Source organism: Lepidochelys kempii, chromosome 15 (assembly GCF_965140265.1).
Source record: "Lepidochelys kempii isolate rLepKem1 chromosome 15, rLepKem1.hap2, whole genome shotgun sequence".
Classification (NCBI taxonomy): Eukaryota; Metazoa; Chordata; order Testudines; family Cheloniidae; genus Lepidochelys; species Lepidochelys kempii.
Genome location: NC_133270.1, coordinates 30285893 through 30304814, shown reverse-complemented (window position 1 = coordinate 30304814; position 18922 = coordinate 30285893). Strand labels below are relative to the sequence as shown.

General features: G+C 39.7%; 1 protein-coding gene across 1 annotated transcript in view; it reads right to left on the bottom strand.

Moving 5' to 3' along the window:
• The window catches only part of KIAA1671 (KIAA1671 ortholog), a 168409-nt gene that overhangs the window by 119913 nt on the left and 29574 nt on the right, over positions 1–18922 (bottom strand). The window contains exons 2-5 of the mRNA XM_073313248.1: positions 11775–11916; positions 9328–11119; positions 8136–8229; positions 444–3698 (exon numbers count right to left, since the gene is read on the bottom strand). Of these exons, the coding sequence (XP_073169349.1) occupies positions 444–3698; positions 8136–8229; positions 9328–11066 (5088 nt within the window). The 5' untranslated portion in view covers positions 11067–11119; positions 11775–11916. The remainder of the gene's footprint in view (positions 1–443; positions 3699–8135; positions 8230–9327; positions 11120–11774; positions 11917–18922) is intronic.

Genomic DNA, 18922 nt, shown 5'->3' with positions numbered 1-18922 from the left:
CTCTTAAAGGACATATTCCCTATAAGGAATAATACTATGATTTTTTAAATTAAAGAGAAAGAAAGAAGAATCAAAGAGCCAAATCCTCACCTGGCATACACTTATGCTGGTACCAATATCAATGGAGCAAAGCTGATTTACACCCAGGGATGGCCCACAACATTTTTGGCACCTGAGGCAGAGAGCTCAAATGACCCCCTCATGCCCCCTCGCTTTGGCCAAAACTTTGAAACTCTGGGTCCTAGTGGCACCCCCCCCCCCCCACAGTCTGGCACCTTAGGCTGCCACCTCAGTTCGCCTCATGGTAAGGCCAGCCCTGTTTACACCAGCTAAGCATCTGGCTCTAACACAGAAACAGCAAGACTGAAAGCAATCATGACAAAATATCTTCATCACTTTCACAGTTATAAGAGGTGCTCTAACAAATACTGCCTTGTAAATACCTTTTTATTTTCATGGCAGAAAGATTCTTGTTGATATGCACTCCTCTTTTTCAGTCTGTTTTCTTCACTTTCCAATGGGAAGCTTTGCCTGAATTGGGGCTGGTCCCTCCTTTCCTTTGCTTCTTCCCTCAGAGGCATGCTGCCTCTTGCTTTAGCAGGATGGTTCTTTTCTGAGTATGATCGTTTTAAATCTGGCAGTGCATTTCCAAAACCAGATGTACGGTCATTCCACTCAGCTTTGCTCTTCATATTGGAAAAGTCACTCTCATGTGAGGTTTTGTTTGCACTCTCTTTGTTCTTATTTACAGAGCTCCTCGTTACATTTTTGTGCCGGTCATCATCCACAGACATCTCTGTGAACTGCTGTTTTGTGAACACTTTCTTCTGTAATAAGCCACCGCTGCTACCACCACCATCGGGAGAGAAATTAGAAGCTAAACTGACTTCCAGTTTTTGGTCCACACTAATAGGATTTGCAGGCAGTACCTTGTTATTTGTGTATTTTGCACTTTGGAGCCTAGATGTTAAATTCTTCCCTTGATCCTCATCAATAATAAACGTCTTTTTTCTGGTACCAGTAGTGTCAGCAGGTGAATTTATAAGTTTATCTGAAAGTGAACTAGGCTTTCCCCAGTGGGGAGGACTGAATTTTCTATCTTTGGACTTTTGCTTACTCCATTCTTGGCTACAGGACTCCAGTTTCTCTTTGCTGTTTTCATGGAGAGTTAAGTTCTCCGGCCTGCGGTGTTCTTCTGCACAGATACCTTGTTTAGTGATACTAGCAGATTGATCCAAGTTCTTCCAATCTTTCCAGTTATAGCTGTGTGGAATTTTATCAGCCACATTCTTTTTGTACTTTGACTTCTCCCAATAAAACATATTCAGATCTTCAGAGAACTGGTTATCTTTTTCTTCTTGAATGTTACTGGTCTTTATGGATTCCTCTTTATATTCTGCCATAAGAGCATCAATATCAAGAACTCTAGATCTATACCTATCTTCAGTCTTTACTCTGAACGCATCATGACTCTTTTCCCCAAACATATTTTGTGTAAATAGTTCATTGTCTTTGTGCAAATGCCTGAAGTGTAGCGTGGATTTTGGCTCATGGTATGAGGAGACTTTTCCTCCACTACCTTTTAGGTCAGGTTGAATAGTATTTTTCAGGCCCTGTTTTAAGAGGAAAGCATCAACATCTATAATTTTCTCTTTAGTATGATCCAGCCCTCTCTCACAAGACCTCCTATTATCATCCTCTCCAAGCACTGGATATATATTTTTTAAACTTAGAATATCTTGTTCTTCCTCTTTAACCCAATGCTTGTTAACACATGCTTCTAGGGACTTATCTTTACAATGTATACTCCGTACATTTTTATAGGATTGCTGAGATGTAGGATTGGACCTTCTGGAAGAACCAGAGTTCAGAGTAACTGGTGCACTTTCAACCTCTGTAGGAATTTGGTTATTTTCATTTGCATTAACAGTACTTACAGAGCTTTTTTCTGTTTTATCAGGAATCTGATACGTAACTGCAAAATAGGTTGCCTTTGGTTCAAAGGGAGAAACCTGCTTCTTCAAATAATCATCAGGACTGATTGAAACTGTTTGGTTCACTTCCTTTGATTCTATCCCATCTTTGTTTCTTTTACTTTTCTTCTTTATTGCACCTTCATCAAATTGCAATGAATCTGTTCTACTCAGCCTTTTGATACTTTCTTGAGTTAGTGGGATAACTTCTTCTTGCTTGCTGGAGTCCTGAGGCAAGGTCTTCCTTCGCCACCTTTCTGAAATTTTAAGGTCAGAAACACTACTACTAGTTTTTCTGACTTTTTCTTCTGGTTCTACTAATCTGAGTTTGTCTCTTTCATTTTCAAGGGCTGCAACATCTAACCCTAAATCTTTTCTTACACAAATTGAGTCTGCATATTTCCTTAATCCAAAGACTCTGGATTTCTGTTTATCAGCAGTTATTACTTCTGTGCTAGGATGCGGGTCCACGGAGGGTTTATACAATTGGTTATTTCCAGGCACTGAAATATGACTCCCATGTTTATTGGCACTGGTTGAAATAACGTCTTGACCTAAATCAGCTCTGGATTCATAGCCATCTGTCCTAACTGGTTTTATACCAGCTCTCTCAGAAAAGCATTTGGTCACATTAGAACTCTCTGTTTTATTTATGCAAGAGAGATCATTCTTTTCTCTTTGCATTTCAGGATGCAGTTGTGTCATTTTTTCATTTGCTATCCCTAAATCCTTACTTTTGTTTGCAGCATAAGATGATTTCTCAATTATAAATACCTGTTCACTCTGATTTTTATTGGACTCTGTTATCTGTTCATGGAAAGTACATTTGCTGTGGAAGACATCTTTAGGTTCTCTAAAAGTAAACTTTTTTGTAGAAGTGTCCAACATGTCTTTAGTTTCTGAAATAAAACTACTTTCTTTCAAGGGGTCAGTTTTATTATCTAGCCCACACAGGTGATCAGGATGTAAGACATTCCCATCAGGTTTTCTCTTCTCTTTCACAGAAGATTTTCTAGTTTTGAGTGTCACAGCTTTATCTTCAGGTACTACTGTAATAGCTTCACTAAGTGCTCTTTCACCAAAAGTCTGAAGGATTTCATATCTTGGCTCTATTCGTTGGTAAATTAGAGAGTCCTCTACATGCTTAGGAGTGGGTTTTTCACATTTCTCACATGAAGAATGTTTTTCCACTGGAACTGCATGAGCAATTTTCTTGTCTTCATTTAGATAAGTTGTTTTTCCACATTTTTCTGCATCTGCTACATATCCTGATACACCAGACTGACCGTGACACTCTCTCTTTGAACTAGTTTTCTCCTGTAATTTTTTTTCCATCCCAAATCTTCTGTTATGGCCTAGCAAAGTCACAACATCATATTTGCCTTCAAATTCATTAGTCAGCTTTCGTGTAGGATCAATTACAGGGTGACCAGCAGCAATATTATGCCTCTGGACATTGTGGTCAAACATGGTGGCTCGGACAGTTTTTACATGTACATTTTCTGCAGGAGTGGTGGGTTTCAATTTTTTTTCAAAGTTATTTTTGGCTGACACAGAGTTTTCACTCTGCAAAGATACATTTTGCCTCTCTCTCAGAAAACTTCCTTTTCTTTCTATCTGATCAGCTTTCTCTGATATTTGTACTGTTTGTCGTGGTTTCCACTGATTCCCAATAGCACAGGTCTCACTACAATCTGTTCCAGGAGGAGGCGTCATCTCCTTAATCTTAAACAAAAAAATTCAACAGTTAGAAGTTTATTAAAAAAAAAAAAATGAACTACAACATTATACTACCTAGTATGTATTTATGTACCTAGTATGTATTTTACACACACACAAATTCCTTAAGAAAACTAACAAACAGATTCAAATATTGGTGTAAGGTAAACTTGCAAACCCTAGGATAAGTCCTCTTTACATCAGAATATCTTACCATTTGATTGTTTTTAATATAACAAATTAAAATTAAATGCATGAAGAATTCCTGGGTTCAGACTTTCATTGTATATTTTAATCTGCAGTGATTACTTCAAGTCAAGTTATACTCCGGAAAAGGTACTGCCACACAAAATACAGTAGAATATGAATATTTATACCATATTTTGTAAAAGCCAGCTTTTCCCAAAATAAATGATATTACTGGCTAGCTAAATGAATAAATGATTAGTACTCCATACTGCCATGCAAGAGACCTCAGTAATCTTGGGTATAAACCAGTAAGGGATGGAAGGCTCATGAATGATTGTCAGAACTTGCTAGTAGAAAGTAGTAAGGAGAAAGATAGATGGTCTGCCTGAGCCACAGGCATAGGTCTCAGGAGATCTGACTTCCATCTCCCGTTCTGCCACTGACTTCCTGTGTAACCATGGTCAAATCACAATCTTTCTGTATCTTAATTTTTCTTTTTATAAAGGGAAATAATAATTCTCTCATCAAGATGTGGCAAGGATTCATTCATTCTTGTTCAAGATACACAGAGACTATGGCAAAGAGCACTTTAATAATGACTAGGAATAAAAAATAATCAGGAATTGCAGTTTGTGGAAATAATGAAGAACAGCTGCTGCTGGCTGTGGGGAGGGGCGGGCAAGCAATTCTGAGCACATTTCACAACTTAAGAGGAGTAGCGTTAAAGAAAAACTAAGTTAAACAGAAAAGGAGTACTTGTGGCACCTTAGAGACTAACCAGTTTATCTGAGCATGAGCTTTCGTGAGCTACAGCTCACTTCATCGGATGCATACCGTGGAAACTGCAGCAGACTTTATATACACACACAGAATATGAAACAATACCTCCTCCCACCCTACTGTCCTGCTGGTAATAGCTTATCTAAAGTGATCATCAAGTTGGGCCATTTCCAGCACAAATCCAGGTTCTCTCACCCTCCACCCCCCCCACACAAATTCACTCTCCTGCTGGTGATAGCCCATCCAAAGTGACAACTCTCTACACAATGTGCATGATAATCAAGTTGGGCCATTTCCTGCACAAATCCAGGTTCTCTCACCCCCTCACCCCCCTCCCAAAAACCACACACACAAACTCACTATCCTGCTGGTAATAGCTCATCCAAAGTGACCACTCTCCCTACAATGTGCATGATAATCAAGGTGGGCCATTTCCAGCACAAATCCAGGTTTTCTCACCCCCCCACCCCCATACACACACAAACTCACTGTCCTGCTGGTAATAGCTCATCCAAACTGACCACTCTCCAAGTTTAAATCCAAGTTAAACCAGAACATCGCGGGCGGGGGGGGAGGAAAAAACAAGGGGAAATAGGCTACCTTGCATAATGACTTAGCCACTCCCAGTCTCTATTTAAGCCTAAATTAATAGTATCCAATTTGCAAATGAATTCCAATTCAGCAGTTTCTCGCTGGAGTCTGGATTTGAAGTTTTTTTGTTTTAAGATAGCGACCTTCATGTGTGAGATTGTGTGACCAGAGAGATTGAAGTGTTCTCCGACTGGTTTATGAATGTTATAATTCTTGACATCTGATTTGTGTCCATTTATTCTTTTATGTAGAGACTGTCCAGTTTGACCAATGTAAATGGCAGAGGGGCATTGCGGGCACATGATGGCATATATCACATTGGTGGATATGCAGGTGAACGAGCCTCTGATAGTGTGGCTGATGTTATTAGGCCCTGTGATGGTGTCCCCTGAATCGATATGTGGGCACAGTTGGCAACGGGCTTTGTTGCAAGGATAAGTTCCTGGGTTAGTGGTTCTGTTGTGTGGTATGTGGTTGTTGATGAGTATTTGCTTCAGGTTGCGGGGCTGTGTGTAGGCAAGGACTGGCCTGTCTGCCAAGATTTGTGAGAGTGTTGGGTCATCCTTTAGGATAGGTTGTAGATCCTTAATAATGCGTTGGAGGGGTTTTAGTTGGGGGCTGAAGGTGACGGCTAGTGGCGTTCTGTTATTTTCTTTGTTAGGCCTGTCCTGTAGTAGGTAACTTCTGGGAACTCTTCTGGCTCTATCAATCTGTTTCTTTACTTCCGCAGGTGGGTATTGTAGTTGTAAGAAAGCTTGACAGAGATCTTGTAGGTGTTTGTCTCTGTCTGAGGGGTTGGAGCAAATGCGGTTGTCTCAGACAGAGACAAACAGGACAGTCTCTACGTAAAAGAATAAATGGACACAAATCAGATGTCAAGAATTATAACATTCATAAACCAGTCGGAGAACACTTCAATCTCTCTGGTCACGCAATCACAGACATGAAGGTCGCTATCTTAAAACAAAAAAAACTTCAAATCCAGACTCCAGCGAGAAACTGCTGAATTGGAATTCATTTGCAAATTGGATACTATTAATTTAGGCTTAAATAGAGACTGGGAGTGGCTAAGTCATTATGCAAGGTAGCCTATTTCCCCTTGTTTTTTCCTCCCCCCCCCCGATGTTCTGGTTTAACTTGGATTTAAACTTGGAGAGTGGTCAGTTTGGATGAGCTATTACCAGCAGGACAGTGAGTTTGTGTGTGTATGGGGGTGGGGGGGTGAGAAAACCTGGATTTGTGCTGGAAATGGCCCACCTTGATTATCATGCACATTGTAGGGAGAGTGGTCACTTTGGATGAGCTATTACCAGCAGGATAGTGAGTTTGTGTGTGTGGTTTTTGGGAGGGGGGTGAGGGGGTGAGAGAACCTGGATTTGTGCAGGAAATGGCCCAACTTGATTATCATGCACATTGTGTAGAGAGTTGTCACTTTGGATGGGCTATCACCAGCAGGAGAGTGAATTTGTGTGGGGGGGGGTGGAGGGTGAGAAAACCTGGATTTGTGCTGGAAATGGCCCAACTTGATGATCACTTTAGATAAGCTATTACCAGCAGGACAGTGGGGTGGGAGGAGGTATTGTTTCATATTCTGTGTGTGTATATAAAGTCTGCTGCAGTTTCCACGGTATGCATCCGATGAAGTGAGCTGTAGCTCACGAAAGCTCATGCTCAAATAAACTGGTTAGTCTCTAAGGTGCCACAAGTACTCCTTTTCTTTTTGCGAATACAGACTAACACGGCTGTTACTCTGAAATAAGTTAAACAGATTTGGGGGTGCACATGTGTATTTTCAAAACAATTTTAGGGAGGTCTGACACTTCCAATATCTACATTCAGTGATTGTATCTATTGTCGCAATAAAGGCTACATTTTAGTAATTTTCACTGTGGGAGTACATGATGATAAATAGAAGAAGTCTTTCTGCCCTATGAAAGCATTGAAATTAGTTCTAAAATTTTCAGTTAAACTTTTTTTTAAAGGTTTTAGTTCAATGAACTAAAAAAATTAATACTGTGGAATTTATTTATAAATCTTTTAAACTTTCTGATTTCCTGAGTTTTTTTAATTGGCAAAGCAAATTTATTCAGTCCTACTTTAGGTCAGCTTGTGAAGAGAGTAGCTTCCCATTAACCAAAAGAGTTAAAGTAAAGTTTGGATTTTTGTTCATTGTTCAATTACTCTTCTTCAAAATTAACTCATTAGACTCTCATATCAAATTGGCATTTTTCTTTCAAGTACTACTGTGTTGTAACCAGGACCGAATAAGATAAGAAAAAAACCCAGGCCCAAACATCAAGGGACTCAGGAAAAATATGCCTAAAATAACAATATTAAATCTTCATATACACAACAATTTTATAGTTTTAAGCAGAAAAGTTATATTTTGCACGACTTAAGTATTATGCTTAGAAACTAAGTTATCTATATATTCATCAGTTTTTAAAAGTGGCCAAATAAGACACTCCAGATTCTTTATGTAGCCCTGTGTTGTCATAGACCATTAGAATTAAATGTTACAGGAGGGGTTGGTAAAAAACGCAAAGCATGTTTAATATAATGATATATTATAAAAGCTTGAATTAATTCAGGACACTTTGGAAGTTTCATAAGAAGTTAATATGTGTAAGGCTATTGTCATTGGTTAATATATATGTGTGCAAAACTATAGACAAACATGTACATGATTTCTGTACATTACCAGGGTGGCCTAAAGAAGGAATTACCCAGGTAAACTTATTAAGATTATGCTATTCTTAATACTCACAATGGCAGTTTCTAACTCATTGCTTTCTATAGCCGTATGTGACACAGCATAGTACTATATAAATTATAGCTACAATTCTGTTTGGAAGACCAAGTCTGTAAGTACCACTTTCTTACCTTTTGATTTTCTTGTGTTTCACTAGTAACATCACTATTCAATTCAGTAGGTTTCTCAGGTTTAATTTCATTGGTTGATGCTGGGCTTGAAAACCTATTTGCAAAAATTTGTTATTTCTTTTAAGTATGGATGACATTAAACAACTTTAGTTAGTTGCCCAATATGCATTTTTTCAAATGCAAAATATGACACTTTCTTTTCATATAATTTTAAAATGCTCCAATTAATTTCTTATAAATGTGATTGGAGAAATCACTTTATTTCAGAGCACAAATCTTATCTTGATTCAGTGATTTATGTATGCCTGAACTATTAGCAGACAAAGCCCAAGCCTTCTCTACAGTTAACAAGCTAGATATACTTTATTTTCTATCTTGGAAAAAAATGTTCTAGAATTTAAGACATAATTTAGTTAGTAGACTACTGAAAAACAGGTTGAAAGTTCCCACTGTCTCTTGCATAAACTTTACTGTTACATTGAATTCTATTCGGTTCAGGCTCTTATCCCACACTCATCATTGCAGCATTCTACACCACAGATCTCTGCAGTGTCTGCCTGTTCTAAACAGGCAAAACATCAGCTGGAGGGCACTTAAGCCCTGCCCTGCAAGTGACAGCTCTCATCTGCTTCCCTGCTTCCTCCAGAAAAAGATGCAGAATCATGGATCTGTAGACCCGGATATGAAGGTGAAATAAAATTCCTATCTGGCGCAAAATCTGACAGTAGATAGTGTCACTGAGGTGACACTGATAAAGGTCTACCCTAATTTGTGCCAAATGCAAAAAATTATTTATAAGTATTTTGAAAATAAAATAAAAGCAAATAGTAAGGCTAACACAATGGAAGTGAAAAGAGCACATTAAACAAATGAAAACTCAGGTTATATTTTGAACCTTTGAAAATACATGACAGCGTGAGCTATATTATTCATACCTGGATTTCAAAACATGTAAATAAAACTCAAGCAGTAGTGAGAGACTGCTAAGATAGCATGCAAGAATTAATATTACTGACAGCATATTTTTGCAGCCACTATCAAGATAAATTATGAGCAACAGATTAAGCAGAATTCTAAGAAAAAGTATGTTTGAAGATTACAAGTGAGGAACTGTGATATCTGATTTTTTTTTATTTGTACTAATTGAAAACTTGAAAAGAATAGAGTATTAAACATCTCTTCTGTAACTTACTTCTTTGTTAAGTCTGCAGAAAGTGGTCGTGACTTGAGTGATCTGCGTAGATTTCCTGGCTTAACATCTGTATTTTCTGTTGTCAGTTCTCTGATTCTCTGTTGGATGTTCACATTTCTGTTTTCCCTCTCAGTGGCTGCTGGGAGAGGCTCGGTATCCATTGGAGTAATGCTACTTTCTGAGCCAGCAAACAAACGGATGTGTTTTTTAACGCTCCCCCTCAAGGTCTTGTTTTCTTTTTTTGAGGAATCTGTAGAGTTTGCACTGACTAAAACTCTGGAAGTTTCCTTTTGATCCAATATTTCCACTTCTTTAATTGTTTTGCTTTTGTTATTAGCCATCTCCTTTTTTTCTGATCCATGTAAGTTAGTTACAATGTCAATTTTTTTCTCATTTTGTTCATCTTTAGATTTCTGTTTAGTTTCCCAAGGGTATTTTTTATCTTTTGCAGAGATCTGTATCAAGTCTTTTGAATAGTTTGGGCTGAATGAGTCTAAATCTTCTGGAAAGACTTTCTGGTTTTGCTCACTAGATTTGTTTTTAACATCAAGAAAGTCAATGTCCTCATTGTTACATTTCAGATTTGATTTAGAGGGATCACCTTTATTCAGTTCTATTTCTTCAACTTTAGGCCTCATTTCAGACTGTTCTTGGGAGTCTATGTCAGTGAAGTGAATTCCTGGTAAATTCTCCTTAATCGCATCAGATGGACAAGTTTTCCTGCACAGAGAAACGTCTTTATTTTCAAATTTGGCAGTTAGATCCATGGACAAAGGCCTTGGTTTTCTAACCCATGATTTCTCTGTTGGAGATTTTTCTTTGGAGACTTCCAAATTGCTACACTTTTGATCTTTTAATGATTCCAGAAAAACAGCAGATACTGGTCTATGGTTTAGCTTTCGTTGCACTTCAGTTAATAAGCCAACCTCGCTGTTGGCATATTTTGCAACGTCCTTGGTTCTCTCACCTATAGGATCTTCATATGTGTCGTTTTTTTCATCAGATTGGTGAGGATTCCAGGAGACTGGTCTGGGGTCTGATGAAAAAGCTATTTGCCCATGCAGACCACCTTCAGGTTTTCTGGAAGTCACAGATAGCTGAGAGATCATCTCAGGCTTTGCGTTACATTGCCACTCTTTTGTCTGTACAGTGCCAAGTGTTCTATGCTCCTCAACAGATATTTTACCTCGTGTTAAATTTACCTTGGATTTCTCAGTGCTAGCTGTTTCAAAAAGAATCACAGTATTTCTGCTGGGACTGGAATAAAAGGTCACATTTGTGACTAATTCATTGTTGCCTTTACTTTCATTTTCAATTAGTTTTTGATCTACTAATAGAGGGACATCTCCACTTAACACCTTAGCAGATGTCATTTCTTCAGTAGGCTGTCCATACACAGAGAACTTGGAGACAAAATTATTTGGTTTGAGAGCTGTAACAGGAGGTTTCACATTCGCAAAAGTATCTGAAGGTTTATCCTTAGAAAATGGCTTTGGAGAAAGCCTTGGCCTTGATCCAGGAGTAGGCACAGTTGCTGGTCTCCAAGTGCTCCCAAATTTGTTTTTTTCTTCAAGAATTATTGGTGTTGAAGGATTAGAAGGTAGACCAGCCTTATTACTTGCATCCAAAAGAGGGTTGATGTAGGTGCGTTGTGTTTTATCCTCACTTGTAATTTCATTTAAATCAGGTATTGTTGTTAAGGATGCTAGAGCAGAGTTGATCTCTACTCTTGTTGCCATAGCTATAGTTAAACATCCAACAGAACTGGAAAAACCCAATTAGGAAGAACAAACTATAAAAAAAAGCAAACGTAAGTGTTAATATACGCAGTCAGCATAGACACCAAAGTAGAAATTCACTCAAATTCTATAGAATAATAATAATAAAATAATAATACTAGAATAATAATTTTAAATAGAATTTTAAATTTTAAATATTAAAAAAGTTTGAATTTTAAATTGTAATTTCTAAATAGTTGGGCACTTCAGCTATCTAGTTTACAGTATGCATCATACAATCAAATGAACTGCTTCCACACAGAGAATGTACTGTATTTTAATATTTTTGTCTTTTAACTGAACAACAACGGCAGTGATTGATATCCTAAAAATCAGAGAACATAGTGCTAATCCTAAAAGGGCAGCCAGACAGCACTACAGATTCCTGTAAATTAAGTAAATGTCTTCAAATGTTGAAAAATTAATTTACATCAGGAAACTTGATTGAAAAGGAACTGCATTCCACTATCACAGCCTCAACCCTTATTTTCTTAAGTCTTCTCATGGGTTAGCATGGAAATAATATTTAACAAAGAAAAGATAGAGAGCACAAGAGTGAAGGTATTCTTAAAATTTTATTTGGCTGTTACTAGTTAAGAGAACTGACAATTAAAATATAGGAAGTAAATGTTTTCTGCATCAAAGCCCGCAAGTTCTGAAAGCACTTACCCTAGTTTGCATTGTCTGCATATAGATATATAACTGAAGAAGCATGTAAACTGAAACACTTTTCATTCTGAAGAGCAGTTTCCTTAGATCTCATGAAGTACATGGACATATAATCACTTCAGTGATCTGTACTACACCTGACCTGTGAATAAAGAGTGGACATTCAGAATCTAATGTGGCAGAGCATATACTGTACATTCAGGGCAAGGTCTACACTACACAGGTTCAGGTAAGTCAATTTAAGTCAACCTAATTATGTTAGTGTCTATACTACAGCCTTCCTCCAGTTGATGTAAGTGCCTTACTATATCAGCATAACTCCACCTCCACAAGAGGCATATGGCTTATGTCGGTGTAGTTAGGATGATGCAGTGTCTGCATCCACACTGTTACTTACATCCTGTCTTGTCAATTTCATGCAGGCTCCTACCCTGAAATTGACAAGAAAGCTGGGAAGCCAAGCCCAGAGAAGCTGGACCCTGCTCCCGGCTGGGAGCTAGGGCAAGAAGCCCGGCAGCTGGACCCCACTCTGAGCTGGAAGTCAGGGTGAGACACTCAGGTGGTCCCCCCACCCCACCCCCACCGCACTCCCTGAGCCCTTAAATTGAAAAGGCTGCCTGGCTCCCAGTGGGGAACGGGGAGGTGAGAAGCCCCAACCAGCTTCCCCCCAATTCCCAGCAGGGAAATGGGAGATGAGAAGCCCAGGGCGGCTTCCCCACATCTTGGTAGGGAATGGGGAGCAGAGGGAGGGGGAGCCTGTGACACAGCCAGTCTCCTTGTAAGGAGCTGCCAGCAGAGCTGAGAGACCAGGCTCTCAGCTTCCCACACTGCCCCTATTAGGTCAGTGGAAGCGCTCAGGGTGAAGACGTGTACTACTGACACAAGGAGGGTAGTGTGGACATGCACCATCAGTAATTACTGCTGTGGATGTAAGTCAGCTAATATAGGTTGACCTACATTTCTAGCGTAGACATATCCTCAGTCAAAAGCTTCAGCTTTCCAATTTAACAAGCTGACTTCTGGTTAAATATACAAAGCAACAAGATTCAATTTTCCAATTTATTTAAAATAATTTGTTGATTTCAATAGCTGCACCTCTAAATTACAGTAAACATAGAAGGTAAAAGCAAGAATATTTTATTACATCATCAATATTTTAAAGCTTTAAGTATATGAAACAGAACAAATAGAAACAATGTGGTGACCACATAAGGATGAATATTGGGTTAAAGCTAGACCAAAACCCAATTCTTATGAGTGTTGCTTGCAGATTCTCAGTGTTGTGTTCTCAATTACTCATCTCAATTATAGTAATTTACTTTCTATCGTAAATCTCATTTCTGTGAAAAAAAAGGTGTCTGCAGGGTGAGCGCTTTTCCTCAAAAGGCTAATTTTTTATCAAAATGTGACTTTTTACTTTAACTAAGGCCCGGACTACTCTAAATAATTATATCGACCTAGCTACATTGCTCAGGGCTGTGAAAAATTTTGCTCCCTGAGAGCCGTAGTTATGGTTGCCAACCCTCCCAGATTGGCCGGGAGTCTTCCAGAATCGGTTTCAATCTCCCGGTGGCTACTGAAAGCCATCTGGGAGATTCTAAAATATGCCAAAGTCCGGTTGGCAGTGCAGCAGGGCTAAGGCAGGCTCCCTACCTGCCCTGGCTCTGTGTGGCTTCTGGAAGGGGCTGGCGTGTCCAGCAGCAGCTCCTAGGCGCAAGGGCGGCCAAGGGTCTCTGTACTCTACCCCTTCCCCGAGTGCCGACTATGCAGCTCCCCTTGGCCAGGTATAGCAGCCAAAGGGAGCTGCGGGGGCGGTGTGTGAGCCACCTGGCTGACCCTGAGCCTAGGAGCTGGACATGCTGGTCGCTTCCGGGAGCTGCCTGATGTAAGTGCTGCCGGCTGGAGCCCACACCCCTCACCCCCTCCCGCATCCCAACCTCCTTCCCCAGCCCTGAGCCGCCTCCCACACCCGAACTCCCTCCCAGATCCCACACTCGTTCCACACCCCAATCTCCTGCCCCAGCCCCGAGCCCCCTCCTGCACTCCAAACCCCTTATCCCCAGCCCCAACCCAGAGCCTGCACCCCCAGCCAGAGCCCTCACCCCCACAAACCCTAAACCCCAGGCCTAAGCCACCTCCCACACCCAAACTCCCCCACAGAGCCCGCACTCCCTCCTGCACACCAACTCCCTGCCCCAGACCTGAGCTCCCTGCCACACCCAAAATCCCAGAGCCTGCACCCCCTCCTGAACCCCAACCCCCTGCCCCAGGCTCAGCCTGAAGCCCCCTCCAACACTCCGAACCCCTCAGCCTCACCCCCCAGCCCAGAGCCCACACCCCAACCCCCTGCCCGGTGAAAGTGAGTGAGGGTGGGGAAGAGCGAGCCCTCACCATGGACCCAACTAGGTCGAGGGAAGCGGTGGATTAACTACCTCATTGTAAAGCACCTTCCATCAGCAAAGGAAGCACCTAAGATACGAGCATTACAGAGGCACAGTTGCAGCCCTGCAGCTCTGCTGCTGTAGCGCTTGTGGTGTACACACAGCCTAACCAGTGATTCCCAAACTTCTTTCCCCAGGATCCCTTTGGCATCTTACTAAGTGCCCTGGACCCTTTCATTTCCAGGGCTACCAGAACACCCCGCCCGTGCAGCATGGGAATGTCCCTGCTAGCGTCACCTCTCACACACAGTGCATGTGCAGTCACGCTGTATGGAGGACGCCATTTTGAGAGAAAAAATGGCATCCTCCATCCGGCAGAAGTGCCATCTGCTGTGTTCCGGCCCTGGCTCAAGGGTCAGACCCTGCATAACCCATGGCGGGAGCACAGACTGGGAACCACTGGCTTGAGTATTATTTCCAAGTTACCTCCTAACAAGGCAACTCTACAGCTAGTAAAGCTGACACATATAGCCATCAGCAGTAAATGGGAATTTTTTTAGTAGCAACTTGTAACCTATACATTTTCTATTTATATTAAAGACATTTTAAGCTAAAGTAAACTGTGTATTTAAACACACTTAGCAGATCAAAGGCTGCAGGTTCATATTTAGTCCCTGCAAAATTCTTTGTTCCTCTTAAGGCCATCAAATTCTGCCTCTTCAAAAGGTGTCTGAAAAGTGACTACTGCCAGCTGCAAAAAGTGGCATGAGTGAAGAAGTCTCTGTTTCTCTTCCATCAACCGTCAGACAGTATCTACAGCAAAGATGTCGGTCACCAACACATTTTATATATTTTTGTGACCCATGTGGTATTTTTACATTCTGCAGAATGCAATCTTTTTTTTTTTTTTTTTTTTGGCAAAGCAACACTTGAAAATGTTATGTAAGCAAAATGAGAAACAAAAGTGTACCTAAAACAACATTGGCTTCCTGAGTCTGCAGACAATTTGAAACAATGAAACAGAGAGCTGTGAACTCTTCTATCCCCATTAACTTCATTTGAGTGTTAACTCAAAAATCCAACAACAATACATGAAATGACAACATTACTCATTTCATCTCTCACCAGTAGAGTGAATGGATGATGAAGCGGGACAGGAATGAAGCCAAGGAGGGAGTTGCTGCAGGGGATAAAGGGCAGAAGGAAGAAAAGAGGGCACATGCAAAGAAATAGGGACAAGAAAAAAAAAAGCAGGGTTGTGAAGAAAGGGAAATATAGGGCTGAAATAGCACTGGTCCTAATGGAGAAAACATTTTCTCACTGTGCGATGCTGAATGTGTCAAAGTGCAGAACAGGTAATAAATAATGATAGCTCAAAGTTTAGTTAGTACATCAAGTCCACATTCTACCCTTGATCTGTAACAATCCTTCACATTGATATCAGTGAGATTCTGAGATAATCTCCTCCTTTAAGAGCCTGATCTCTCTTGTATAAAATGACAGCACATTCAGCCACTACTTGGCAACTTTGATACCTTGGTTCTTTTATCAAGTGCAACGTAACACCTGTAAGTAGGACACACAGAAAGGGGAAAAAGTTTAAAGAACTAGGAAATAAAATATACCCAGTATTAAATTGTGTCCCAAAAATCCAGTTAGTATCTAGATCCAGCACTTCCTACTATTCCAAACATGTCTTCAGCTCTCAGCCAAGTTAGTTTACTCCGTTAACTTTGGCAGTTTGTTTTCTATTCCAACCAGCTTGTGTATGAGGAAATTCTGCCTAAACTATTTATATGCTATGCTAGTCCCTTCCTCAGGTTGGAGTCCATGACCTCTTGCTTTCAAAATAGTAACTGTCTCAAGCAGCTTATCAGAATCAATCTGTTCCTTTCAGGATCTTAGAGATCTCAGTGAAATCATCCATGTTCTTTTTTCTAAGGAACACAGTTCAAGTCTAATATGTCTCCAACATACAAATATTGAAAAAATTATGTGAAGAGCGATAGAATTATTTAAAGTCAATTTAGAGGTAATAATTTCCTAAATAAGGGTGAACTTGAAAAAGAATATTCCAAGTGTGACATTAAAAGGTCTTTTTACAGTGCTGTGTCTCAGTTTGATAGTTTGATGCATGCTGAATTGCATATATAATACACTGGGTATTTTACTTGGGAGTGAGGGTGGTTACTGCTTCTTGAAAGGACTAGTACTTAATCCTCGCCAGAACAGATGGAGAGGTGGATTGGCAGGGAACACACATGCAGAATATACTGCTCATGATTATTGTTTAGGTCTATTCCCGAGCCAACATTCTTACACTGGGATTTCACTCCTCTGATTATTTTTGTTCTCTTTATGCTGAAGAACATGATCTTTGTGTAGGCCCATAAACCTAATCTAGCCAAGTCAATTTCCACGGTTTGACATTCTTATTACTCAGATGGGATACTTGGCTTATTACAATTTAGAAAAAAATGAGAAACAGCGGCTGAAAAAGGCACCTATGCTTAGAAGCAACATGATCAACAGCTGTTTATCAGACATGTGATTTTTTAAAATAAAAACTGCTGTACATGTAAACAGGAGATTCTTACTGGCATTTATTTCTTAATTTTGAAATTAGTTACTTGGTTTGCAAAGCTTTATTGCCCTCCATGAACTATACTGCTCTCCACAAGCTATCTTGCTCAATGGTGGGCAACCTGCGGCCTGTCAGGGTAATCCACTGGCGCGCCACCAGACCATTTGTTTACATTTGCACGACCGCCCACAGCTCCCAGTGGCCATGGTTCGCCGTTCCCAGCCAACGGGAGACGTGGGATGCAGGAAACTTTTACAGAATATGTACCCTCCACTTCCACATTCAAGTTTCTACTTCTTTTTCTGGTGACTTTTTAATCCCCTTGATACAACTATCAAGCACCAGTCCAAAGCAAACACAAAGCCAGGAAATGCAAACTCCTAACAGTGAACACATGAGAAACTGAAGTCTGAATTCTGCCAGAGTTCAGATTATAAACTGTTTTATGATGCACAAATTAAAATGCACACAAACGATTAACCTGCAACTGTAATAAATCTAGCTCTTAGGTGATTTAATAAACAGTCTGTAAGATATTTTCATATTAGTAACTTATCTTCAAAAATGCACTTTGGCATAGCTCATTAGAAATAAAAATACAGTTATTCACTCAACAGCACTGTTTTTGTAACCTATGTACTGGCACACTACAAGCTCTGCCCTTGGGCCATATCAAGGCCTTGCACCAGAGGAAGTATTATGAGGAACCTGCCACAAGGTACATTCGTCATGTCATATACTACCCATTGTTCACACACAACTCCCATTTACATTAGCGGGTACAATGTGCACAGCTGGTGGGCAATAGGAATATAAGACTACACAAGAATTTTTCCATCATGAATGATATGGTTATTGCCAGCTGCCTGCCTTATTTCTGAATAAGTAGGCCCTTAATAGAATACTAAGCAGTAAAAGGTTTATTCTGCCTCTGCATTTCATGGCAGATATAAGTCCTGCTCATTTTTGTAAGGATCTGAAGTGGAAAGAGTGATCAAATAACAATCCCAGAGAAAGATGATGATGTCACTGAGATGTCACTCCTATAATAGAAAATATTTCAAAATGAAAAGGGACAAAAGTAAAAATCTTCTCAAAACCGAGTAACCATTAAAGCTAATCTGATGAAAACAAATGTAACAAATGAGCCAAGACAAAACATGAAATAGATTTACTTTCTTCATTCTTTCTATGAAAGATTTGCACCATTAAATATACATTAACCTTAAGCATTCTTAAAGTAGCAGTTGTTTTCTTTTTCACGCACTTTAAAGACAAGAAATGTTAAAAATACTGTCTCTAGGATCTCTTTATTTTATTTTGGCAACTCATCCTTTTATTGCTTTCTACATCACTTCCTGCAAATTGCTGACGGGATCCAGTCAGTTTATTCTCATTTAGCCCAATCACCACAGATGTGTGAAAGACACAAAAGACAGAACAATCTAAGAATGTGTGGACAGTTTTAAAGCCACAAATGTGAAACTATTATAGCATGTGGCCTAAATTATTAGTGCAATCAGACAAAATAAACATTCCACAAATTAATTTAAATCAGGCAATTCAAAGAAAGTCAGTAAACATATAAGCATTTTCTACTTAGATTTGAGCCTGAATCATGTTATTACATTACTCATTCACTGAAATAGGATACATCAATTATACTAAAATTGGCATTATCAACTGTTCTGATCTCTCCCATGGTAAGAATTGGGCGAATGAAGTCACTCTTGCACTGGCCTTAATTTTAAATCATTCCCAAAAATCTTTACCCACAAAGTAGTAGCACCTAGTAATGAGTCATGAGTAAATAAAATCTGGATTGTCCCAAATGGGCAGATGTATAGCACCAAGTTCAATATAACCACACATGTAAAAATGTAACAACTGGTTGTTATAAAAAAAGTCACATTCCAAATCCCACAGAACACTGGCAGCCAGCTAAATATTGTTTGCTAATAATTTTTCCAAGTATTTCTACAATTTGAAAGCTTCAGTTTTCTTCTATTTTTCTCTACATGGAATCTACTAGCAATAAAAAAGGGTGGTGTACTGTTTTACAAGACAATAATCTGGTTCCGTTATGAGGATAAACTACTCCACCTTCAGGTTTCCCCTCACTGGGGAACAAGATTATTATCTTGTTAAACAGCATGCCAGTTCTATTAATAGTAGCTTTTACA